The following is a 27,335-nucleotide window of genomic DNA, read 5'->3' on the forward strand; positions in this document are numbered from 1 at the left end:
GCCTCCTGCCCACCTTGCGGTGGGACACACGTAGCGTTGCGCTGCTTCCGGGGCAGCTGCAGTTCCAGAAGCATGGGCACCAGCTGCCCTGAGCGACAGGCTTCCACCACACTGGTCGCATAAGAGTGAATTTACCTTGCATATAACAAATTTTTGGTATAAAAAGGGTCATCGCATAAGAGCGAATTTGTACATACGGAACCTGTGTAAACCTGTATTGTTGACATTGAACATGTTTATGATTTCGGTGAGCTGCGTGACTTCAGAAGGTGTCTTTGCCCAAGCCACAGCTTGATAGATGACTGCATCAAGCTCGTGTTCTCTGCACCAGGTACCTGAGGCAGTGGATTGCCATGCTCCAGTTAGCTGATGCATCTTATCTCTGTAGACCACTTGATAACCTGAAAGTAATTGAGACTAAAGGAGTTGCTAAAAATGGAATGTGAGTTTGAAGGTGCCCAGATTCCCTTTTGCTCTTGAAGAAGTGAATAAAGTAAAACTCCATCTTGTCCCCTTCGTATTTAGATTGAGTTCTCTCTAGAGATCAATATAGACTTCACAAGAAGACATAGATGCCCATGTTATAGCAGCCAGAACAGCTGTCATGCAGTTTGTTTTTGGGCATGCATTGCTTACAAGCTTTTTTCAGGATAAACTAGATAACTTTCTCTACAACAGATAATCCATCTTGTAGATTTAGTAGTTAGAAATAGTTGTGGCAATCCAAGCAATTCCCCCACAGGTAGATGCCTTGGTTCTAGCTCCATCTTTCAATCTCCAACAGCCTTTTTTATGAAAGATTATAGGGCAAGTAAGTGTCCAACTTTTGCCTTAATTATAGAAAGCCTCTTCAGTGGTCCAAATTTGGGATATTTAGTGTTGTTAAGGGTTGCTAAATCAGAAGCTGTTAATGCCAATCTGACTGCATCTGTATCTGGAAAAACCAAGTGATGTGTAAAAAAAAAAAAAAAAAAAAAATCTCTTTTCAGGCAGAAAATGGCATTAGACTTGTGCTGCCTGGAAAGAGAGAGAGTTCACATATTTCGCTATCGGAGTCTAATAGTACTCATCCTGGATGTTATAAACTTCATCTAATAAAAAGAGAGAGATTAAGATGCACATCTAAATGTAGTTCCTATCCCTGCTTTAAAATACAGGCAGATTATTTCTTTGAGTGAAATTCCCCTTTTTGTAGAAGCCTTCCACAAGTTGTTGCGAGCAAGTAAAACTTTAAATGGGACTAAACATGACACTGGTACAACTGGTTGGGCTGCCTGCAGTTCTGTGTGTTATCCCCCTCGTGCACTCCGCATACCCACTGCCCCTGTCTATGGAATGCCATCTGGAACTTGACACTATTTTCATAAATCCTTCAAATGCTTTTCTGTGGCAGCACCCAGAAGAAATTTGTTAAATGACATATATTAAAAAATGTATCTTCATTCTGTAGCCAAGACTTGAATAAATAACTGCAGGACCCTTTTTATTGTAATCCTTTCCACCTCAATAAAAATGCTTTTATTAATCCTCCATTGAATATGAAAAATATTTGCAAATTCTTCTGGACAGGGATCATGTGTGTTTCTCTGCAGCTCTCCTGGCATACTCTTAGGCACTGAAAATAAATTCTTGGCCCTGAATTGTTAAGCATGCTAGAATCAGATGTTTAATGTACTTTTGCCTAGTTCTAAAACTGTGCAAGTAAATACAGAAGTTCATACACCAGGAGCAGACCAGACATAACACTTGCACTGTTTTGCATGCAGTTTAAACTGCAAGCGTCCAGACATAGAAGCCACTTTAAAAAGGCCTAAACTCCTTCCGTTCTTTTTCTTGTGTTTGTGTGACAAGGTATTTAGCAGAATTTGCAGATTCATAGTTGGTAGGGTCAGGAGGGACTTGAGCAGATCATCAAGTCCAACCCCCTGCCATGGCAGGCAAATGTCCTGGGCAAGGTGTTCGTCTACCCTCCTCTTAAAGACCCCCAGGGTAGGAGCCAGCACCACTTCTCTTGGAAGTTGGTTCCAGGTCCTAGCTGCCCTGACTGTGAAGTAGCGCCTCGTGACTGGGAAGTAGCGCCTCTGAATCTACCCTCTGCCAGCTTGTGACTGTTATTTCTAGTCACTCCTGGTAGTGCTTGGGGGAACAGGGACTCCCCCAGTGCTTTTACCCCCTCGTCCAAGTGTTTGTAACAGGTCACTGGATCCCCGCTCAGCCTTCTCTTGTGGAGGCTGAACAGATTCAGGTCCCTTAGCCTCTCCTCATAGGGCCTGCCCTGCTGCCCTCGATCATGCTGGTGGCCCTCCTCTGGACCCTCTCGATGCTGTCCATATCCCTCCTGAAGTGCGGCACCCAGAACTGGACGCAGTACTCCAACTGCGGCCTGACCAGTGCCGCATAGAGGGGGAGGATCACCTCCTTGGACCTGCTCGAGATGCATCTGTGGATGCATGACAAGGTGTGGTTGGCCTTCCTGACCACGTCCCCACACTGTCGGCCCATGTTCATTTTGGCATCAATAATGACTCCATGATCCGTTTCTGCCTCTGCACTGATGAGAAGGGAGTTCCCCAGCCTGTAGGTATGCTGCTGGTTCTTCCTCCCCAGGTGCAGCACCTTGCACTTGTCAGTGTTGAAACCCATCCTGTTCTCATCTTCCCACCCCTGTAACCCGTCTAGGTCCAATTGCAGCCTATTCCTCCCTTCTAGCGTGCCCGCTTCCCCCCCATGTCCTAGTGTCATCTGCAGATTTGAACAGGGTGCTTTTTACCCCCTCGTCCAAGTCGCTGATGAAGATGTTGAGCAGTGCAGGCCTGAGGACCAAGCCCTGGGGGACCCCAATGCCCACATCCCTCCAGGTCGAAAATGACCCGTCCGCCACTACTCTTTGGGTGCGACCCTCCAGCCAGTTAGTGATCCATTTGACTGTGTAGGTGTCAACGCCACAGTTGCCTAATTTTTTTAGTGAGAATGGGGTGAGACACGATGTCGAAGGCCTTCCTGAAGTCCAGAAAGACTAGGTCCACTGCTACCCCTGCGTTTAAGGATTTTGTGACCTGGTCGTAGAAGGCCACCAGGTTGGTCTGACAGGACCTGCCTCTAATGAACCCATGTTGGTTGCCCCTAAGCATAACCTCCCCTGCTGACCCCTCATGGACATGCGCCAGGATAACTCTCTCAAAAAGCTTACCCAGGATCGAGGTAAGACTAACTGGCCTATAGTTCCCTGGGTCCTCCTTCCTCCCTTTTTTGAAAATGGGAACCAGATTGGCCGTTTTCCAGTCCTCTGGCACCACACCAGAGCACCACGAGTGCTCGTAAAGCCATGCCAGGAGTCCCGCAATGACCTCTGCTAATTCCCTCAGCACTCTGGGGGGGAGGTTGTCAGGCCCAGCCAATTTAAATACGTCCAGTCCCTCCAGAAGTTCCCCGACTAGATCCTCACTGACCCTAGGCCTGGATTTCTTCATTGGAATCCGACAGGGCTGTGCCATGAGTACTTCTGCTACAGCTTCGAACTTGCAACCTCTGGGCTGTCAGCTTTGAATCCTAGCGCCACCTCAGCCCCTGTTTAAACTCCTGGAGCATTTCAGAAGTATTGCACGATAATTAGGTGTTATTTTGAGAGAGTTTTCCATTAAGTGATTCAGTGTTAACAAGCTTTCCATGACTAATGTCTGGTCAGCCTCCAGGCATCCCACACTGCGCTGTTGCTGTGCTGCCCCCTTTTCTCTCCCCCACCAATCACCCCTGCACAGTACACAATCATAACTCTCCTAACCTATATTATCTGCACTTGACCCAGTCTGCACCATCCCAGGCTGACTTGGGGTGAGGTGGGAGCAGGGAGAGCTCCCTGAACCCCTTCTTGGTTCCCAAGAGCCTGGGTATTTTGGGGGCTCCCCTTGGTCTACACTGCTTTTAAACAGCACTTTCCCCCCTCAAGCTGCTGGTCAGCTTCATTCCATTCCTGACAATTGACCAGACTTTGGGGCATCCTAGGCTGATTGGGGAGGCTGGGGTAGGTGGGGAGGGACAGATGATTCCTGCCCTGCTCGGGGAGTTCTGGGAGGCCCTCACCACTGCACGGCATGCTGAGTTGGGTAGTCACTCCAACTCCTTAGTGGTAGTTTGATAGCATTAAAATGCCAAAAAAGCAACTGTTGGACTGAACCCGTGGCAATGTACAGTACATCCGGAGACCTCTGAACAGGGCCAACTGTGAACTGGTTCCAACTCAGTTCAGGTGTTAAGTCAGTCTGCACCCATGGGTTTGGTACTCTCTACAGAGTTGAGTACAAGTTTCCTTAGTTTAGTTTTTTCATTGCAGTTGCTATAATAAAAGAACTGACAGTTGAAGCAGTTACTGGCCATTAAGCCTCTCCAGCAGGTGGGTTGATGACAGTATTTTATAAGTGGACCTAGAGTTTACTGTTTGACAAGTTTTCAGATTGATTGAGGACAGTTTGAGATGCACTTGAATGGAAAAACCATAAAGGGTTTTCTCTCAACAAATGTAAATGTTTCTCTCCTTCTGACTGTCTTAGAATCCAGTAAAGAGGAAAAAAAATAAGATTTCTATCACTGCTGCCATGTGAGTGCAACAAAGTTTGGTTTATAAACCAAAGTGTTTGTTAAATAATGTCTTATTTCCCTTTTTAAATCCTGTTACCAAACAAAGAGGGAAGCATCTAAAATCCCATGTTAGCTGATTACATATGATTTGAGAGAGAAATTTATAATTCCAATCTGGATTTGGTGAACTGTACTTTCTCCTCTCTCAAAGAAATGTGTACTGACTGTCATGGTTTTAACCGGGAGAGCCATCCTGAATCTGTATCGTGCTGTTTTTCTTACATCTGTCTAGAGGGCATAAGCATATGAAAATGTCAGTTCTAAATTATAACTTCCTGTAACGGAAGTATCTGGCATCTGTAATAAATTAAATAAAAATTAGGAATTTGCTACAGGAAGTGCTTCTTTGCGTTCTGAGTAACTATTTTCTTTATCTTATTGCATGTACTATGGAAGGACCAGTAATGTGCGTCATCTGAATTAGAATAAGAATCAGTCGTGATAGAACTAAGGTTGGCGAGAGACTCTTGTGAATCAAACAAATAAACTGAGAAAACCTATGTGCAGTGGGCAAACAGAGAAAACCTATGGGCAATTGTGTGGATACTTTTAAAATGACTTTTCACATCGTATATGTATGTCAGGAAAAAATGTGATGGGTTGAGCAGGCTTTGGTATATTCAAGTAAAGATGGTATATTAAAGGTAAAGTAAAGATGCAGTTACAAAACAAAGTGAATTGTGCATAATTTTAAGTGTGTATGCTACTGGTGTGATAAAATGGGGGTGGAGGGGCGGGAAGCGAGCTGAGAATTTGAAGATGTGTTGGAGGGATATTGAATGTAGGCAGTAATGCATTGTACATGCTGAAATCTAGAGAGCTGGTCCTTGGATGTCATCAGGCAAGAACCACTGTAAAGGTGGGAGACGAGAGATGCAAAGTTAAGGTCTTCTTGTAGGGATGAAATTTAAAAACTGCTAAGTATGAGAAGAAAACGACAGTTCAGAATTGAGGCTGAAACCAAAATTGAGGACAATCTGAGGTTGCTTCTCCAGTACATCTTCCCCACCACCACTTTCCCCAAGCAGATTCAGTTGAGACAGGAAGGAGTTATTAAAAGTGTTGAGATGTGTATTTCAGTAAAATAAACATCACTAAACTTTTGGGGTGGAAGACAAGTTTTTTCACCTAATTGTTTTACATTTGCATACAAAGAAACATCTTTAAATACATTGTCCATCATTAAACTGCTGCCAAAAGCAATATATGCTTAGTAATGGAAACCAATTTAGAAGTTGACTAAATGCAGCCAACACTGAGCATGACTATGAAACCCATATTGGACAGACATAGGTTTTGTTTTGTTTTGTTTTGTTTTGTTTTAGTAAAATGTTTTGTGTTCCAAGCCAAATCCGCCAAATCATTGTTTTTTGTTTTGTTTTGTTTTTTTTTAGTGCAGCCCATCTGAATTAGATATATGGTAGTGCCCATTGAGCACAGTCCCCCTCAGCACCGACTGTTTTTATAGCCATGGTGACCCACTGCACTGCATACATGTTGATTTACACTTCACTCCCACAGCTGAGCTACGCCTTTTTCTTTCCCATTTCCAACGATTCCTTTTTCTTCACCAGCCTTAAATGTCTGGCAACTAACACCAAGTGGGGCCCCAAAAAGTTCACCCAGAATCCTTCTGTCTCATCCTCTCTCAGCGTGTCACATATGATTAGTGTGGCCCCACCCTGCATCAGGTGGAGCTGGTCCAGGTTGTCCTAAGCCTCTTCTGCATATACATTTTTGAAGCAGCCCAGGACTGGTGACGAGAACACCTGGTTCCAGTCATTAATGGGGGCTAATTAGCACACAGCTTCTTTGTGGGGAGATATTTGATATACATAGGCATACTGAGCTGTGCTCAGGTGTAGGGGTCACTGTGGCTTGAAACGCTGTTGACTGCTAGGGCCCGGTCCCGTGAACTGTATGGTAAATCTTGAGCTGTTTGGCTTTGGATTAATGTCATGCATAATTTGTACTCTATATAAGTAGTTACAAAAGTGCTGCTTAAAAATATGTTAATGGAGTACCTGCACTAAAACTTGCAGCATTCTCAGAAACAGTAAAATGCATTGATTCTGGATGAGCTAAGTCTATGGGTATGATATGGAATTTACTACAGGCATGATTATTTAAAAGTCAGTGTTTTCAAATTTGCCCCTCATTTCCATGTGCGCAGGGAGAGCAGGTCCGACAGCAAGGAGGTGGGGCAGGGGCTGCAGGGGGAAATAGCTGGGGTGGGGGAGCAGAGGGCAAGGGGGCTACCTGTCTCCCTACCCCCCTGATTTATTTTCCCTGCTGTATCAGTGTGAGGGGACAAATTCAAGGCAAACCTCCAGTAATTAGGTTCCATACCTGGAAAATTATAACAATTTTTTAAGTTTTCCATATATAGGATCTAATTATTGGGAGGGGGGGTCATGTAATATTCATGGTAATCTTATATTTGACAAAATATGGTATGTGAAAGCATTGCTTAGGCCAGGGCTGTCCAAGTTGTGGTCCTCAAGGGGTTAATTTGCAGCCTGCACAGCTCCTGAACTCAAGGGATAAATGCTACTGCCATTCACCTCCTTCCTCCACACCTCCTGCCAGCCTCTTGCTCACTGTTCAGGGTCTCTGGTTGCTACAAGTGATACATATGTGGCAGGGAAAAAGAGGTGCGAGTAGTGGCAGTGTTCACCGCTGGGTCTGGAACTGAACCAACAAGACACTGCTCCACTGCTAGATGCAAGTCATTCAGCTCGTGAGATCAAGCAAGTTGGACAGCCCTGGTGTTGCCCACCTAGAATTATTTGCTGTCTGCTCACAACGGTGTTTGTTGTGGCGGCAGTGTGTGTCCACTACTCTCATTTTACCTAATGCAGCATTTGTGGATTTTTGAGGCTCATTTTCCAGGAGACTCCAAGTTTATAAAAAAACCAAAACAAAACAGTCCTATTTTAAACGTAGCTTTGAATGTTCTATTCACTTAGACTTTCTTTTGCTTGATCTAAAAATGCTCCCGCCCCCCCCAACCCTAGCAACAATGCTGCTGTGTCATTTGATTGTAGAGAGAGTTGACCAAAGCCTGGCCTTTTGAAATCTTAATTCCAGTAACCAAGAACAAAAAAGGCTACAGCACTGATCTGTTTAAAAAACTGGAATGTATACCTTTAATGTATATATGTGAAATAAAAATTGGAACGTATGCCTATATATAATTTTTTAATACTTTTAACATATGCATTTTGGTTGGCCAGAATGATTGTTCTTTTATTGCCCTTATGGTTAAATGAAGGAACCGACGGTCTGAGGGTTGCTGACACTATTCTTGCAGTGCTGTGAAACAGTTATGTGAGCCTGGGGAGCCTTTTTTACATGGGCTTTCACCACCCTGATTTTTACTGCTATGCTGGCAAACGCCCTTGTGTAGATACAATTGTATTAGCAAAAGGATTTTTTTTGCCAATATAGCTTACTCTGTCTGGAGATCTCTGCCATTAAAAAGGCTCTCAGCTAGGGGAGTTTAATAGTAAGTCTGCACTTGGGAGGATTGTTTGGCATAGACAGTGGCTTAAGCCCATGTCTGCAATTGTATATAGCATCTAACTCCCACAAAAGCCAATGGGATTGGAGTGCTTATGTAGGTCTGTGGATCCATGCCTTTTGTTATACCACGAGCCAGAGGCCGGAAGAGAGATTTCTGCTAAATAGTGTATCTGGAGAATAAGTTTCAGAGGACATAGTCTATGTCAAAAAATTGTCTGACGTTTCTAGATTTCATTTTTTTAACATACGAGACCTTATAGTGGTTAGTTAATAATTAAATGGCCAAAATTCAATTTAACCATCTAGTTCTGTATTTGAAAGCCCAGCTTTCTTAAGGAAGCAGAGCTAAATACTATTATTCAATCAGCATTTCCCACGTGATATTTAGCACTCAGAAATATATGGTTCTTGTCCTCTGATAAAAAGAGCGCTGTTAAACGTTTAACACCTTCTCAAATAGCCGGAACTGCAAATAAAAATGGAAATGGGAGCGTTAATTTTTTTTTGATCCGGTGCCAAAAGCCTTCTGCATCAGCATTTCATGGTCCAACATTTCCAACATCATTTTTTTTTCCCTGTGTGTGAAATTTCAGCAGATTGTTATGCAAAACAGTTTTGTGTCTCTGTGTGACTGGGGAGACAGCTGTTAGTCCTAATGAGGAGTGCTAGCATTACAGTATTTCCGTTGATTGAGACCCACGGAGGGAGCAGAATGTTCCAGATCGGGCACTGGTGTGTGGTGAGAAAGTGCCACGCTGTCAGCTGGAAGTACATGCTCGGCTGCTTGCTACGACAAGATAAATGAGTTTTGCTGGGGTTTGGCATAGTCTGAAGCTTTTCTGGAGAATAGTAGTAACACACCAAACTCCCACTGGGCCCCACAGTTTAAGGTGTCATAAGACTACTGTCTCTTTGCCAATTTTTTTATGTCCTACAATACCTGTCATCCTTTTGAGTTATTAAAAACCTAATGTCTTTTAGCATTCCATTAACACCGGGTCTAATGATCTTTTGTTGACACTTTTTATTAATTTAGCCAAGGGGATGTTAACCACAGTTTTAACTTAGCTAGGATGACTTGGAGACCAGAATCCACTGAAAAAGTGAAGAAAATGTTGAATTCACGCTTCCCTTTGTTTCTGGAACTTTATATATTCAGCACAACTGTTTTTAACCTTTGTCTCCATGTGGGAAAAGCTCACGTTTCCTGGTTCCTCTGTCTAACCCCTCCTGTCCATCTCAGTTGCCATTTTAATTCAAACCCTGCTTTAGTGTATAAGTGAGAAATGTTGGCTTTTTGTTTTTATTCCTGTTTTGTTTCAATAAAAATATGCCAGTGCCCTCTCAAGAGAAGCCCCGAATTGCAGTAGTAGGGGGTTGTAGATGAAGCATGATTTGAAGTGCATAAGAAAAGTGATTAGCACAGCACCTGCCCGCACTCTGTTAAGTGAGTTGCATTAGTTGTATGCATTCATGAATTTAAATTTCCATGCCGTTTTTAACTGTTTATCTGAATGTGTTCCACCTTAAAGGAGCCGCTGGCACTTGGTTAACTTGCTTACCTACTCATAGTTTAAGCACACTTTCTGTGCTTAGATGCTGAATGTCTTTAAAAAGAGAGCCAATCTCTATCCTAAAGCTTTGACTAGGTTATAAAAATATTGTTCTTGGTCTGTACAGTCTTAATATAAATGGGTTTTTTTTCTGTTACCCTTACATCATTCATACAAGAAAGTATAGCATTTCTTAATGTTGAATTCAAGGTGTTCATAGTTCCTACACAAATCTAAATCAGGTACCTTGAATTTCAGCTTTTTAAAATACATTATGCAGTTCAGAAATGCACTAATTGCTGTTGAAACCTTGACTTTGAACTCATTGCTTTTTGTGCTTTTAAACTCTAAACCTTGACATTGCTTTTGCATCCTTTCTTGTATTGATTAGCTTGATTTTTTTAAAGCACTATTACAGTTTCACGTATATTGAAATAAAATGTTACGTACTCTAAAGTTGTCATGTATTGTAGTGTACCTTCATAGTGCATGCAAAGTTTGATTTTTGAGGTGCTGTAGGCAGAGATGTAAGAGTATTTAAACCTAGTACTGTTTTAAAGATGGCTTTGGAAACGGCCTGGCGGCCTTCCTCTTGGCTTACCAGCACTGCCTTTACCTACCTGCTGACAACTGGGCAGCAATACAATGCATCTTCATTTTGTAACTCCTCTCTACTGCTTCCAACAGCCTGTTATAGAATAGTTTAAGTGGAAAAATTGGGAAAGGGAAGAGGCATAATGAATAGGAAAGATGACTTCTCTTGACATTTGCTAAGAGATTGGCTGGGATCTAGAATTAACCTCAAATTGGCATCCAGTTTGTGTTGGACCTTTAACACTTTGCATTGCTTTCATCTAAAATACAAGAAGCATTACTGGAAACACTTTGATCTAAAAGTCTTAACTATTTTAAGTAAGGAAAAGTGATGAACTAATACCAAAGCAAAGATTGTATAAAAATGAACATAGCTCTGAGAAGGTGTTACAAACTGGAGGAATTTTCAATCATTTGTTACATATTTATTCTGATTCTTGCAACAGAAAAATCATTCCACCTGTTAGGAGGAGGGATTAAGGAAATGCTGTGTTCACTTTTCTGCTTCAGTGTGTGATACTCCACCATGCCTATCTATGATTTCATACCGTAATATAGAGGGAAGCATTATACTGCGTATACAGAGTACAGTGTGTTGATTTGTACATTTGTATCCTTAATTATAAATAAACTTATTTAAAAGATTTTTCCATTAGAAATGACTTCAGTGAAAATCTGTAACTCTAGGGCCAAGCATTATAAGTGCTATTTTAGGTAATTGATGATCAGTAGTGGAACTATTTGGACGACAGAGTTTTCTTATGTTACTAGAACTTCAAAGGAATTTAACTAAACTTTCAGGTTTTTTTGCTATATTCAGAAATACAATGGCAATTTTTTCCACATATTCAAATGCTGGAAAATGTGCACACGAAAAAATATATTAAAATACATTTGTAGTAAAATTACAGCAGGGTTTTGCCTAAACTTGAATTCTCTGTCCTCCTTTCTCATGTGCTATACCTCCTCCACTCCTTAGTACAGGAATATGGAAGCAGCTGCAGTATGCTTTCACTAACAATTGTGGAAATCCAGGAGGGATAAAAGATTTCAGTCATGACTTTTCAGTGGGCAGGAATTCCACGACACATTTGCTACTGAAGTGTTTCATGGCTATAACGAGCTAGCAAAGCAGTATACAAAAACCAGGTATTCATAGCATAAGTTAGAGGAAATACTTGCTGCTTGTTCATCACTATTACATAATATGGAAGAGGTTTATTTTGAAGAAAGAAAGAGAGAAGCAAGAGAGAGAAGAAATAAAAAGAAATTTCTTCTTCTGAAGTCACTGAAGGAGAGTACTATTCCTACGTCTATGCCAACCATACAGTTGGTCCAGTAAAAGATACCATCGACAAGAATTCTTGACCATGAAACTTCCTTCCCCGGCATGTAGGGCAGTCCACCCTGGTTTAACCAGTCAGTAGAAAACAGATTGGTTCGTAAGCACTTATGCCCCTAAAGTGAAATTTGGATGTGTATGCTCATGTTTTTTATGCTGAAGCACATAATACCCAGAAGGCTGAGTGAAGACCTTAGATCCATGCTGTATAATTTCCCTGGATAGCTTAGTTGCAGTCTAATATTGCATGAAGAAACTTTGTATCATTAATACAATGGACTTTAAACCTAATTAGAGCTTAATTTTATGTCAATTTAAATTAAGAAGGCTTGCATAAACTAGTCCATTGTGACCTGCATAGTGCTAATCTCAATCAGCAGTCTGAATAGGACATGAATTCAAATTCTCACAGTACAACAGAAATGACAGTAACAATTGACAGCTTAAATTAAATTACTAAATTTCAAGAAATTGATGTGCATGACCCTAGCTACAGGATAGGTCATTAAATTGCATACTTAGAAATAGAGTTGAGCAGCTTGCTTTAATGATTTAGAAGGATGAAGATGCTTTATTATCAAGTTGTGTAGGTGGAACTTTCATATATCTAGTACTAAAGTAAAATTGAATAGTCCAAATCCCAGGTATGTCACTTATTTAACAGTGAAATATACTGTTATTCCTGCTCACTTTCATATATAGGTATATGTATATGTATGTATGTATATGTGAACCTCTTACTCTCTCGCGTACATTTCCATTTTGTAGAGGCTTTTTTTTATTAGGCAGACTTTATAAATGTCTAATCTATCTTTTATATATATCCTTGTATCTAATTTTTTCTGGCTGTCCTGCCTTTAATTAAGATATAATAGGTCCGGTCATTAGCTGATTCCTATGATCCAGGCCAATATGATCACTTACTGTTTGTTTTGATTTCTGACTGTCAAACCAATAGTAAAAACTGATGGTCTTCAAATCTTGTAACAGTAACTGAAATACATCTGCAACTGTGTATCTACCATCTGTATACAATAAATGAATCTGTATACAATAAATGATTAAAGTCTTCTCAGTTTTACATTTTAAATGCATACTTTGTTCCATTTTATACTCTGTATTCTGTGAGGTGACTAAAATTTAGCAAAGATTTCTTCATTAGGCATCTTTAATTATAAAATTGTAAATTTATAAATGAAAGATCAATCAGTTCCTCTAGTACATCTCTCTACCACTGGAGTAATGCTTTGATTAACGCATTTATATGTATCCCAAGAGATGGGCTTCAAATGAGGACTTATTTGAGAATATAATATTTGAAGATTTTTCTTCTTAATTTTTATGCACTGTAGCTTAAAGTTACCTATTGTAAGGTACATATTTAAGAAAGCATAAGAATAGTTACAAGAAGAATTTGAAGTAAAAATTCTAGTTAATTTAAAACGTCTTAAATCATCATTATTATTTTTATTTATTTAATTAATTATTTAGCACTGTGACATCAGCAGTTTTCACTGTGGGTGACAACGTTGTTTCGGGTAGTGATGACCGCACTGTAAAAGTCTGGGACTTGAAAAATATGAGATCTCCTATTGCAACTATCCGTACAGACTCTGCAGTAAATAGGTATGTGCTCTCAAGTTGTTAATGTTAACATACACTTTTTCAAAACTGAACAAAAACTCGGTGACTAAAAATTAGACTAACATTACACAGTGGGATTTTTAAAAACAACAACTAGAGGCTTCTTTATAATGCTTCTTTATAATGGTTATGTTCCTTTTCTGGGGTTTTTGATGCTAGTGGTAGATGCTTACTTTGTATATGCAGTATCTTTATAGGTATGTCCAAAATTAAGCTTGTTGCAGTATTCTAGTGCTTTAGAAAACAACTTAAATGATATAATACATTCATTTCACTGTTTAAATTTAAATAGTAAATACTCAGCTACATCACATTCAGTGAACTCAATCTTGTACTGTCAATTCTTATTTGTCAGGCTCATGGTTCTGCACATAACCTACTTTTTATTTCCTCTGTGCAGGATTAATGTGTGTGTTGGCCAAAGAATCATTGCCCTTCCACATGACAACCGACAGGTTAGATTATTTGACATGTCAGGTGTGCGATTAGCAAGGCTTCCTCGCAGTAACAGACAGGTAACTGGATTTTTATTGCCATATGTATGTTGGCTTTTTTTAAAGGATAAAACGTGGATATTTAGGCTCTATAGTTCAGAGCTGGAGTGCTGGAAGATGTTTGGAGGGTTATGTAAACATGCAGATTAAATAAAATCAATTAATACAATTCTGAAGTTAAAATTTTGTCAGCTACTGAAAGTCAGTGCTTTGAATTGAACTTTGTGCTTTTTCTAGATTTAGTAAATCTTCATGCAGATTTTGAACAATCAGATGATTAATCTTTAAGTTTACTGAATCTACAAAGAAAATGTTACACATCTTTCTATGTATTGAAGTAGTTGAAATGAGACTAAGGATCTGAAAAACATTTGAAATCGAAATCTGGAGAGCATCTAAAATATCTTTGTGTGGATCTACTCTGAAAAATCCCTGTTTGTCTCAACAACTACCTAGTAACTTTGTTAGGATAACAAGTAAAAAGACAATGTCAGTTCTACAACTTGACCTTCAAAAACGCTTTTCTACTTGTGCTGATAACCATTTTGTACCTACAGTATAGTAATATCGATTACTATACTGCCAAAGACATTTCTCTTCTTTAAATAGACTTTAGTAGGGCCAATGGGAATAATATGGTACAACTCTCATAGAATTAGCGAATACAACACAGAGTGTGAACAAGTCTGGCAAAAACATAGGAACAGTAACATGTCACTCATTCTGAAAACAACCCTTGAAAAATTAGAGTAACTGCACATAATTTTCTAGTTCCTTTAAGCATTTTACAAATATCTGTCATGACATCCATGTAGGGAATATAAAAAAGCAGTATATGAACCACATCATTCACTGTTTTCAGTAAAACAGTTGGAGTGGATGCAACAGCTGTTTAACAGTGATACAGTGAATTTTGGAAAAGCCATTTAAGAACAGTTTAACCCTTACAAGGTTTCCTGAAGTTTTAGTACTTTTCTTTGTTTTCCTTGCTGCCTTAGGTGGAACTGACCACCTTGATTTGAGGGCTGAATTACTTCACAAAACTAAATTGGATGCTATCAGATTTTAATAATTGTTGATATAATTGATACATGCCATTAAGCCGTTGCTACGTTTCCACCCTAAGTGGCGCACTTAGACCCAGTTTCTACCATCACTTAGTGAACTTTGGAAAGCCTTTTGCCATTTATCTGAATGAAAGATGCTATATATAGCTTTCCAGAGCTTACTAAATGATGGTAGAAACTGGGTGGGTGGTTGTGTATGTGGGTGTGTGTACAGCTAACCAACATTTTGCAATATGGTAGAATTCTATTTTTGTTCTAAAATATAACAGATTGCAGTAAGCACTTTGAAGAGTGCTTCATTTGAGGTGTTTCTTGGTACTTGATAAGTTGTCAACCATGATGTTTGTACGGGTTATAGTGAAGGGGGTGCCGTTTGAAAGTTTTCATAGTTGTGTTCTCTTTCGTTAGACTACTGTATGCTTTTATAATGAATATACGATGAAACAAAGTTCATCCAAACTTACTTTTTAAGGAAAAGTATGTTTACAATCTAAATTGATTTCTTTTTACAACTTAATATTTTAGAAATTTAGACTAATTGTCTTTCTAGGTCAGTAGTGCCTTACCAGTATATAACTAGTATGTTAGGGAGGCTTGTACTTTTGTGTTGCATAGTGTAACAGTGACTTATTTATTGAAATTATAATAGGGCCATAGGAGAATGGTATGCTGTTCTGCGTGGAGTGAAGACCATCCAATCTGTAACCTGTTTACTTGTGGGTTTGATCGTCAGGCAATTGGCTGGAACATCAACATCCCTGCATTGTTACAAGAAAAATAAAAATGCGGAGAATTTTTGCATTTTGTGTGGCCATGGACTCTTAAACTTTTATGCAGACTTTTCTGAATATTAGTCTGTCATTGCTGTAAAAGTTCTTCCTTGAACAGAGTGCTTTGCAAATGTTGTTCTTGTTACCACATTGTGCACAGTTTGCATGAAATGTACAGGAAATGTGACTTTTTTAAAAATTAGATTGTCTTGTGTATGAACTTTTATATCTTACTACCCGTTGGTCAGTAGAAAGGAAGTTCATAGTTATATAGAGCACATACGTGTTTCTAAGTTATTCAGCATTTGATAGTTGAACAGTAGGGCATTAAATTTGTGACTTAAATGTGAAATGTATGTACTTATTATGAAGAATATATAGTAGTCTGTTACATTTTTCCATAACTACATATCTGCCTTGTGTTAAAGAATCTGCAGGGCTAAACTTTGAAGTGTGAATTTTGCTAGTAGTAGGACGGTTAACATTTCTTTGCATCTATGATTTTTAGTACTGCAGTATAGTGTAACTTCAACTCCCATGTTATTCTAGTTATTGGAGAGAAGGTTTGGGAAGGAAAGGATGAGCAACCTCTTCTAGTGTGCGTAGAATGCAGAATTACAGCATTCCGAATGTTTTTTTTGGGTTTTTTTTACATTTCTCTTGACAAAGAACAAGGAAATGTTCATTCTACCCTTTATGTACAAAGCTCTTTTGGATCTTGTAGCATCTGTCACTAGCAACAATCCCAAATCTAATCATTAAAATCTAGGGGTGTTGTACACGTGTGGAGGGAGGAGGGCATTTTAATTAGAGCAGCTTTTGGGACCCGTTCTAATTAAAGCACCCACAGCATCTCATATATTCAGTGTCCCGTGTTTCAAAATGGCGACAGGGCACTTTAACTAAAGCTCATTCAACAAGCTTTGGTTAAAGCATCACCATCGCCATTTTGAAATGCGGGGACGCTGAATACATGAGACAGTCCAGCACGCTGGAGTATTCCAATTAGAACGCTCCAGCAGGCTCGATTAATGCCCTGCCACATTCTAATCGTCCGAGCACGTGTAAAAATGCCCACATAGTTGAGCAAATTTTAAAGCACTTTAGTTTATAGCGACTGTTATAAACCATTTATGAAAATTTCTGATGACTTTACCAGTGCATGCTAGTTGACCTTTGTAAGAAGGATTTGCTATTTTTTTTGGTGATCTACCCAGAAAGAAAATGTTGTTTATTTTTTACATCTACAGTAAACATATTTTAAATGGGTTCATTTCCTTTGTTTTGAGCCAGCAATACAGAGTATATGAGTACTACCTCAAAAATGAATTTCAGTCAGATTACATTGAATCTCTGTAGCTTAAAAAAAAGCACTTTGGATCCGTGGCTGAAGTACTGTCTTTTGGGTGAGAGGAAAGACAATCATACTAACTGTGGTCTTTAAGATAATTAACACTTAAGGCTAATGGGGCAATACCACAAGTAAACATCATCTGTCACCTTTGTTCTTTCAGCTGTAGCTAGGGCTGCTCTAGCCCCTGTTCATTCCTAAAGGGAATAATTCTGTATGTTTTCCACCCTTACTCTCAAGAGATACTACTCTAATTTTTCTCTTCACTACATTTAGCCTTGTTGCACTTGCTGTTGATCATGTAAGTAAATGTATGTGGCAGCTGACATTTTCAGCAGGGATGGGAAGGCTATATTGAAGGGTGCTTCAGACCTACCTTCTTTTAGCTAAAGGGAAATAGTGCTCCAAATTGTCTGACATATCACAGTATAAGATGAAGGGTCAAAGTAATCAGAGGGTGGGTTCTTGTAATAGGATTAATAGAGTTTAAAGTAGATTGCCATTATATACTATATTATGATCTTTTAATCGCATTCTTATGATTATATGAAGCAATAGCTGAGCTACAGCACTGTTTAGAACAGAGATGAGAGGCTGATTTGTTAACTGGCTCTCTTTTTAATTAATATACAAAGACAAGGTGTGGAGGGAGATGGGAGGATAAGTGCACCATTGAGTAATTATGAGAAAATTGGGGTCCTAGAACATAAAACCAAGAGGGTAATACAGGGCTTAGGTAGTTAATGGAGCGACTGAGAATGTATGCATAGAGCAGAGTCTTAAAGAAGCTTAATTTTTTTTTTTAAGTACAGTACTTGATTTTTTGAGTTACAGCATATATATAATATGTAGGAAGTCTTCTAGAGTTGCCACAGAACAATAATTACTAATAAAAGGTTGAGGTGAGCAAATGTAGGCTTTACCTGCTGGTAGCAGAAGACTTCTTTAAAGAATACTGTCGAGTTGTTTCTAATTTCAAGTTGCTTTTGCTTTCAACACTTTGGAAATTTGAATTTAAACTGATTTTTTTTTTCAACTCTGGAGCATGCGTACTGGCTTGGTGTTTGTCTGCAGGTATGTTCTCTGGGGAAAAGAAAATCTCATTTTTTGTTGAAGAGGAAGGGGCACAAAGGTGAGATATACTAGAACAAGTGCATTCTGGATAGGGAGAAATATTCACATGCACTATATGCACTCCAGTTAAGAGAATCAGAGGAGATCCACAGACAGTGTTTTTGAGCGATGAGTCGCCCTTTAAGTTTACAGACTTGACAAAAACATAGGCTGGAATAAAGATCCATATTTTGGTCCTGCCCACTTAAACTGTCTTTAAGCTTCTCTAATATTTGTAGCAGAAAAGCCATATATATGGAGAGAGCTAGGACCAGTAAAGTCTATGAAGTTTAGTTGTTATCACTACCAGTGGCTGCCAAGCTCTGACATGAAAAAATGAGGTTACTAATAATTTTCACTGAAAAAAAAAATCAACCAAGGTGTAGAGAGCCAGGTTCCTAGGAGTCACCTAATATCTGATCAGTTGAACTACTGTACTATCTTTTTTTTTTTGCTGTGCTACTTGGATTAATATTAAGGCCATAAATGTCTTTTCCACAAGTTGCAGGTGAGTGACAGCAATGGATAGTGCTACATTGACTAAATGGTTGTAAACATTTCAGAGTTGTAGCCGAGGATTGCAGCAGTTGAGTGTTCAAAAGAGAATTGTTTAGCACTGAACAAGTTATGTCCAGCATTTCATAAAATGGAGGAAAGTTGCTGTTACATTTTCAGTATTGATGCAGGCTTTCACAAAGGATGCATCATGGGGCAAAATTGAGAACCTTTTATGTATGTATGTGTGTGTATTTTTTCTTTCAAGCAATGCACATCAATTTTCAGATTCAGATTCTGTACATACTTTGGAATCAGAAAAATTGGGTGTGAAACATCTTTTTGTTGTTGTTGTTACCCAAGTCTGTGAAAACCAACTTACTTTGGAACAAAATCCTGAATTTATATGTGGAACCACTTTTTTATTTACTTACTTTGATGATTTTGTTTTTAGATGTTCAGTGTTTTTCTTCATTATATTTGAAAATGCATTAAATCATACAACAAAGTTTTGTAACTTGTTGTTCTTTAGTGGTATATCACATATTACATCAGTATTATTGTTACTTTGCTGTTCTAGCCCACAGGAAAGCAATCAAATGACATTTCCCCTCTATTTTCAAGTCTGCTTCCTTTTCCAAGCCATGGTGGGCAGAATGCTGCTGAAAAAGGGCTAAGGCTGTCCCAGAAAATAGAACCTGTGTACTGTAATTTGTTATGATGCTGTTTCAAAGCACATGGATTAAAAGGGGTTCTTAGTCTTGTCAGGAGGTGATGTGACTCCACCAGATTGTTGGTTAAGACATTAAGTGACATGGCTACCCGTGACTGGTATTTGGTGATGCAGTGGCGGACGAATGAGACCTTAACCTGCACTATCATGCGGACAGTGCGTGATCGCTAGTAGCCTAACCAATCAGAAGTTGCCCCTAGAGCGTGACTGGCTGGACCAGCATGCTGAGGCCTCCAGAATGTTTCATCAAGGGGGGACCCTGATTGGCTAGGGAGTCTATAAAGGGGACTGCGCGCCTCAGCGTAGGGTCCCCAGACGCTCCCGAACTCAGGAAGACAGCCTGATCGCCTGTCTTGTCTGGACAGACCCCTAGGCCTCTAGCTAGATTCCTAGCATAGGCTACCACAGCTTATAGCTAGACCACGCGCTATCCGGAACGCCCTGTGTGTTGCCCAACTAGGCATCATACTTGTACTGATAGTATTTTCGGCTGCAGTCGACCTTCACGATTACACCTTGCTTGTTACTTGCCGCTACCCGTCAGTTGTTCGTTTTTCTACCTGTACCACGTCGTCTGTGTCTACCTGCCACTGTAACTAGTATTCAACTTGTTAATCATCTTGTTGGTTTGCAAGTAAATTTATGAATTTTCTTCACTTACTACTTGTCGCGCTTTTTTCCTCTCTCACACTTGGCATCCCCGAGCGTGTCTGGGTTGGTGTCACTACTCAGTGCCCCACTCGACACGCAACTGAGGCCATTTTCTAAACACCATCCTTGAATTATGGCCCACAAGTCTTACATTTCCTTTTTTCTCCTATCCTGTGCAACCAAATCTTTAATTACATCTTGTTGCACAGGTTATGAACAGCCTCCATATGACTTGCTTGAAATGTTACATGAAATTGATTTTCTTGCATAAAGAAACAAGTCAAAAGGAAGATATACACAAACATATGTTGTACTGTAGCTATGTTCTGAGTATCACAAAACTAGAGAAGAAAAATAACTGATGCCACTTACAGTAAAACCCAAATCAAGATTTGTAAGAGATCTTGCAGTTTATCTATATCTATATACAATATGAGCATTGCAGTTACTATGGAGATGCTGCAGAAGTCAAAAACATCCTGAATGTTTCCTGTAGAGGTGCCAATGCCCGGTGGCCAAACTAAACTGCATTTTTGTTTAAGTAGGGTCCAATTTATCGAGTAGCTGGATGCAAGGAAAACTTAGGAGTGATGGTTAAGGTACAATAGGTGGCAATATTCCAACCTCTTGAACTAATGTCCTGAAAAAAGTATTAATAATCAGTGTCACTGCATGTGCGAGTCAAAAGCAATTGGAATAATTTAAATTAAGGTAATAAATCACTGTCCTTCTTAAAAAAGACTTAAATTTAAATTGGCATAGGCTTTTGAAAACTAATATGAAAGTTCATGATATTGCAACTTAAGCTTAACATTTATATGAACCAAGTGATACAAGTAAATTTATTTTGTAATTTATTTTCCTAGGTGCTGTTAAGTTTCTTTCTTGAATTTTACCAGGCGTTTGGAAAATTAAGGCACTGGTTTTGCAAACCTATAGGCACGTCACTAAAATGACCAGTTGATGTCACTGGGACTGCTTTTTGGGTCATGGCTTTGAACCTGGGGCCTTGGTCTTACCAGCAGAGCTGCTCATCTTAGCCTGCCATGCTGTGGCTGATTTCCCCCTAAATTAGTGAAGGCTGACCAAACCCCCCAGTAGGGCCTTTACCCCTGTCATCGGAGTAGCTGGCTGGGGTCAGCTGACCCTCCACTTACCACATATAAACCCCTGAACAGGAAGTATCTACCTGACTCATGACTTTTCTGCTTGCTACTAGATTGTGCTCTTGGCTTTATCTCTCAGCTTCTTAATTTCAGTTCGTTGGTGCCCTTGACTCCACATATATTCAGACTTTACTGTCTGATTTGACCAGGTTTGTCGTCCTCCCCCCGCACCCTGCTGCAGATTCTGCTCATTCCTCCTGACCCAGGTTAATACCTCAGTTCCCCAAGTAGCCTCAGAACCAGCTGCCCATTTCCCCGTTTGACACTGTCCTGTGGTTAAAACTAAACATACATACATTAATGCTGGTCACACCATGGACTAATGCTACATACTATTTTTTTCTTATTGCCTTAAAATCTTTGTTATTTCAAAACAAATGTGTTCAGTGAGAACCAGGAAATATTCAGACTTCAAAAATGTTACAAAAGTTATCATGAACTTTTTAATATATATATATATATATATATATATACACACACACACACACACACACACAGGCTATAATTTCAAAATGGTAAAAACTCACCTACAGATCTATGCAACACATCTCGTTGACTTCAAACTATATGGAGCAAAGGGATAATGCCCACAAATTAAGGGAAGCTTCCAATATAGTAAGACTAGGACTATTTAAGGAGACTATTTAAGGTGATCCAGGACTTCCACCACAGAGATTTAACACTATATGAGAAACTTCTTAGAAACTCTGAAAATTCTGAAATTCTATTACTATCATGGAATTAAGTGTAAAATACTGATGTAACCAGTTTAAGACTATACGTAGAAGAAAGTAATAACTAGTAACGTACTTTAAAAAAAAAAGTCAGTAAGCAAATTTTAATATCAGTGGCACTATTACATGGGGATGAACGCACTGCCAAAGACGTCCAACACTTAAGGCCCAATTTTAATTAGCTGAGAGCCTTGCCAAATTTAAACTGTTAAGCTGAAATTTTCCGTGCTGGCTTCCTGCTTGGGGTGATTTTTAGGGGAGGAAATTTCATCCTAAACAATTAAGTTGTTTAGAAGAATGAGATTAGAAAAAATAAATGTTTTGTTGAAAAATTCTGATGTTTCATAGTTGGTAGGGTCAGAAGGGACCTGAGCAGGGCATCAAGTCCGACCCCCTGCCACAGGCAGGAAAGAGTACTGGGGTCAGATGACCCCAGCAAGGTGTTCATCTAACCTCCTCTTAAAGACCCCCAGGGTAGGAACGAGGACCACTTCCCTTGGAAGTTGGTTCCAGATCCTAGCCGCCCTGACTGTGAAGTAGCGCCTCCTGATATCCAGCCTGAATCTGCTGTCTGTCAGCTTATGGCCGTTGTTCCTTGTTACTCCCGGTAATGCTTGGTGGAACAGGGACTCTCCCATTGCCTGCTGGTCTCCCTTGGCCAGTTCATAGACGGCCACCAGATCCCCTCTCAGCCTCCTCTTGTGGAGGCTGAACAGGTTCAGGTCTCGTAGCCTCTCCTCGTAGGGCCTTCCCTGCTGCCTCCTGATCATGCAAGTGACCCTCCTCCGGACCCTCTCGATGTTGTCCACATCTCTCCTGAAGTGCAGCGCCCAGAACTGGACACACTACTCCAACTGCAGCCTGACCAATGTCGCATAGAGGGGGAGGATCACCTCCCTGGACCTGCTCGTGATGCATTTGTGGATGCACGACAAGGTGCAGTTAGCCTTTCTGACTGCATGCTCACATTGGCGGCCTATGTCCATCTTTGAGTCAATAATGACTCCAAGATCCTTTTCTACCTCTGTGCTGGCGAGAGGGGAGTTCCCCTGCCTGTAGGCATGCTGCTGGCTCTTTCTCCCCGGGTGCAGCACCTTGCACTTGTCAGTGTTGAAACCCATCCTGTTCTCATCTGCCCACCCCTGTAACCTGTCTAGGTCCAATTGCAGCCTATTCCTCCCCTCTAACATGCTCACCTCCCCCCACATCTTGGTGTCATCTGCGAATGTGAACAAGGTGCTATTCACTCCCTCGTCCAAGTCACTGATGAAGATGTTGAACAGAGCGGGCCCAAGGACCAAGCCCTGGGGGACCCTGCTGCGCACATCCTTCCAGGTCGAAAAAGACCCATCCACTACCACTCTCTGGGTGCAGCCCTCCAGCCAATTGGCATCTGACCGTGTAGTGTGACTGTGTAGGGATTGACACCACAGTCGCCTAATTTTTTAATGAGAATGGGGTGAGAGACGGTGTTGAAGGCCTTCCTAAAGTCCAGAAAGACTACGTCCACTGTGACACCTGTGTCCAAGGATTTAGTGACCTGGTCGTAGAAGGCCACCAGGTTGGTCTGACAGGACCTGCCTCTGATGAACCCGTGTTGATTGCCCCTAAGCATAATCTCCCCTGCTGGTCCCTTGCAGATGTGCTCCTGGATAATTTTCTCAAAGATGTTTTTTGAGAGGTACCTGTGTCCCTTTGGGGGTCTAAATTTGTAACGGTATTCTGCTTTTTGTCACCCCCTTGAAAATTTGGCTAAATTTGGTTCAGTGGCAAGGCTAAAAAAACTTTAGCTTGCGCATGCTCAATCTAAAATGTTTTCAGTTAGGCCACACAGAATCTTCAAGGACTTTGAGTGGGACTGCCCATACAATTGCATAGATTTGTTTCAAGCCATAACACGCTCTGGTACTAAACCGTAAGGAAGAAGACTGTTTCCTCCCCTCCTCCTACACTCTTAATATCAGCACACTACTGGCCCCAGGCAGCTTGTTGGATGTAAGTTTTTGATTCAGATATGGAAGGAGCAATAGACAGTCCCAGCAGAGCAAGTAGGAAGGGACACAGTGATTGAGGAGGTAAGTGACAGAGAGCCCTGGGGACTGTTAAATAGGACAAGGTAGTGGGGGAGCCTGGAGAAGGAACCGGGTGGGGGCACTGACACCAGTAAGCCCTGGAAGAGGGATTGGAAATAGGAGTGTGGACTGGGGCTGGTGAATGTGGGTATTGAGGTAACTGAAGGATGAAGAAAGAAGCGGATTGAATGAAGAACCCAGGGGGAGGGACGGTACTGAGACTAACTTGGCGAAGAAGCTAGATACAGAAAAGATGGGACTGAGACAAGGAGATGCAGCGATAGTGCTTGGTGAAAGCTGGCAGAAAGGTCTCCGTCCTCTAGACAGTGCTCTCCAGAGTCTAGAGTAAACCCCGTGGTTCCTGAGATCTGTTCCCGCCCTGACCGCCAGTGTCACGCGATGACGTTTTAGGTGCAGGGGTGTAACAGGCTCGGGCCCCAGGGGTAGCTGTGACACCCTCTGGTGGCCATGCAGCTCCTGCCCCAAGCCACTATCAGGCCATCGCAGGCCTCTGCTTCCTTGTTGGGGCCTTGGCCATCCCAACCTCTGCCACTTTCCTCTGGCTGTGCCCTTTTCGTAGGCCTGCTGCCTTGGACCTGGCTTTCATAAGACAGATATTGTCACAAGAGAATTGCTGATTTGCACATCATTTTTATATCCCATGTTCGCCCTTCTTGGGTGCTGGTCCCTGGCCCTTTTTGGCTTCCATCTGGGCTGGGCTTCAGTCCCTCTCTAGGCTTACATCCCGCTCTGACTTAAGCCTGATCTGTATCCAGAGCCCCTGCCCCAAGCACGGCTCCAAAGCACTGGTGTGCCCCTGGTACCCTGCTGTGGTTAACTGCCATGTGCCCCTCAGGCACCCTGCTGTGTCCTCTCACTCTCCTACAGCCATGCACCCAGTCCAATGGTGTAAACCACAACACCGTGCAAAAGCCCTCTGGCTACAACAGAAAATTATCCCTGCACTGGGTCCCAACATATTCTGCTCCCTGGCTGGGCCTACTTTCCTGAAGGCTGTGGGCATCGAGGTTGCAGTTCTCAGGGCCTCTCCTTGTAGTCAGGCAGTTCCCTTTAGCCTCCCTGCTTTGGACTTCCTTTCACTGCAGCTTGCAAGGCCAGACCCAGTCCCTGTCTTAGGTTTTGCTCAAGCCCTGCTGACTTCTGGCCCGGTACCTTGCTAGCCCTGGCCTAGCTGTCTCTCCCACTATGGGCAGCTTGTTGTTGCTACCCCGACTCGTATCACAGGGGCTCTATTGCTTCAATAGACTCTGACCTATCTTACTAATTGTTGTGCAACCAGCAAAAATGAAGTTTATTTTCTACCTATGGGGACTTTTTACCATCTTTAATTTTCCCTGAGCCTGAGGAAGGGCGTGTGTACCCAAAAGCTTGCAGAAAAAGATATATATTTTTTGTGATTTCTTAGTTGGTCTAATAAAAGGTATCATCTCTGAACCAAGAGTTCTGGAGTTTTTTTGCACTTTAGCACAGCAGTAGGCACTTTGGCTGCCTATTCCCTTGCAGATCACCATTATTTGGCTGCCTGCTGGCTGTTTACTTCTGTTTTCCCGCTTTAAAGTAACGGGAGTCATAAGCTCCTTGTTACAGGTGGGCCGAGGGGTTCAGTTTGCTTTTTTCAGAAGAAGTCTAGGTATTACGCATGAGTTACACTGAAAGAAAACTATTAAGATTGCTGGGTCAAGGACCCAGGGTTTGGAAAAGTCAGTATTCGCATGTACCGTGCAACCTTAATTTGGTCCCTTTACGCGTGTGCATGCCAAGCGAGAATGCCTTCCTGTCAGACAACATTGGTTTGTCAGACTGTTCTGTGGAAATGTCAGCTTTGAAAATGTTTTATTTAGAAAAAAATCAAATGTAAAGTGTTCTGATTAGGCCAAAATGAACTGGGTTGAAGAATAGGACGTTCTGCTTGTTTTTGTTTTGCTGTTTACTTTTACATCTTATAAAAAATATAAAGTTTAAAATCCAAATGAAATGCTGCTCTTGACCCCAGATTACTTCCTAGTAATTTTTAGCATTTCCTAGCTGCGGTAACTGATTGTGCAACCTTAAAGTTTTACTTACGCCTTGTGAGGTACAGCATGTCTCATACATACTTTTAGCTAGAGTAGACTGCTGACTTCAGCATCCTTAATTTAAGGTTTTAAGTTTCCTCTCAATATATCCAATTATTGCCTTTAGGTATTGCAAAATGCTGCTAAGAGGAGTCAAACAGCTGATGCAGTCACCAGCAGAACCAGGACACAAGTAATAGCGTAAGTATTCTGGGATATAAGAATGATGTGCAAATCAGCAATTCTCTTGCAACAATATCTATCCTATGAAAATGAGATGCTGCCACAGAAGTGTCCCATTGGGACATATACTCCAACACTTTCTAGATTTGGGAATCTGCTTCTTATTTACCTCACAGGGCACATTAATTTGGTCAAAGAAAATGCTGTTCCACTCACTCCATTGCAGAACCCAAAAGCCTAGGCTTGTCTATATGAGACGGTCGTAACTTTTTAAAGAATGATTTAAAGTTAGTTTAGTTAAACTTGCACAAAAGGTTGTAAACAGTTTATTTGAGTTCACAACTGCTTATATCCATTTATCTTAGATTGACCAAGTGATGTGTTTAAGCCAGGTCAATGAAGACAAGTCAGCATATTTAAGTTAAATCTGTGTGACTTTCTGACCTAGCAAGACTTGTTTTAAAACGGATAAAACTGTCACTCCCTGCAATTTTTCATTTTGACACCCTTTAAGGCTTAGTAGATTTTGAGACCTTGTTCGAAGGCTCTCTGAAGTCAATGAAAAGAATTGTATTGACTGTAGTGGTCTTAGGATCACAGTTAAACACCAGAGGGTTTATAGACAATTTTCCATTTATACTTGTGCATCATTTTATCTTGATCTTTGCTTTCCCAAGAAGTATCAGCCAAGGGATGGAGGTATATATAATTGGCCAAGTTCATTGATTAGACTTGTGTTATGTTTTTGAGAGAGTGCCAACATCCTTGAGCAATTAGTATCTGTCTTCAAAAGTTAAAATGGGGGAAGAATAGAAATTTTAATTTTCCTGTTAATTTTAAAGTTTATCTGACACGAAGCAGTACGGCCAAGATTTGTGCTGATGCACAAATATATGAAAGCATTTTAATGGAACAATAGATCTCCTCTGGGAAGGTAGTTGCTAAGTGTACATTGTAGTTAGTAATCCTGAAAGGGAAAAATGAGAGGTAGTGTATATGGCAGATAAATATTGGAGTCAGAGTGATAGTACAGTACACAATTGAAGTACAGGGTTTAAGTAGTGGAGAGAAGAGAGAGACATGGTGAAACACTAAAGGGAACAAAATGATACCCTGGTTTTTCATAATTGTTCAGAAA

At 40.8% G+C, this 27,335-nt stretch overlaps 1 protein-coding gene across 7 annotated transcripts in view; it reads left to right on the plus strand.

Annotated features, from left to right (window-relative positions):
- Positions 1-19,465, plus strand: part of WDR37 (WD repeat domain 37) — a 78,887-nt gene extending 59,422 nt beyond the window's left edge. For all 7 annotated transcript variants that reach the window (XM_025205764.1, XM_025205763.1, XM_025205762.1 and 4 more), the window contains 3 exons: positions 13,141-13,275; positions 13,694-13,808; positions 15,504-19,465. In XM_025205764.1, the coding sequence (XP_025061549.1) occupies positions 13,141-13,275; positions 13,694-13,808; positions 15,504-15,635 (382 nt within the window). In that variant the 3' untranslated portion in view covers positions 15,636-19,465. The remainder of the gene's footprint in view (positions 1-13,140; positions 13,276-13,693; positions 13,809-15,503) is intronic.
- Positions 19,466-27,335: the final 7,870 nt, after the last annotated feature.

Source organism: Alligator sinensis, unplaced genomic scaffold, assembly GCF_000455745.1.
Source record: "Alligator sinensis unplaced genomic scaffold, ASM45574v1 scaffold370_1, whole genome shotgun sequence".
NCBI classification, from domain to species: Eukaryota; Metazoa; Chordata; order Crocodylia; family Alligatoridae; genus Alligator; species Alligator sinensis.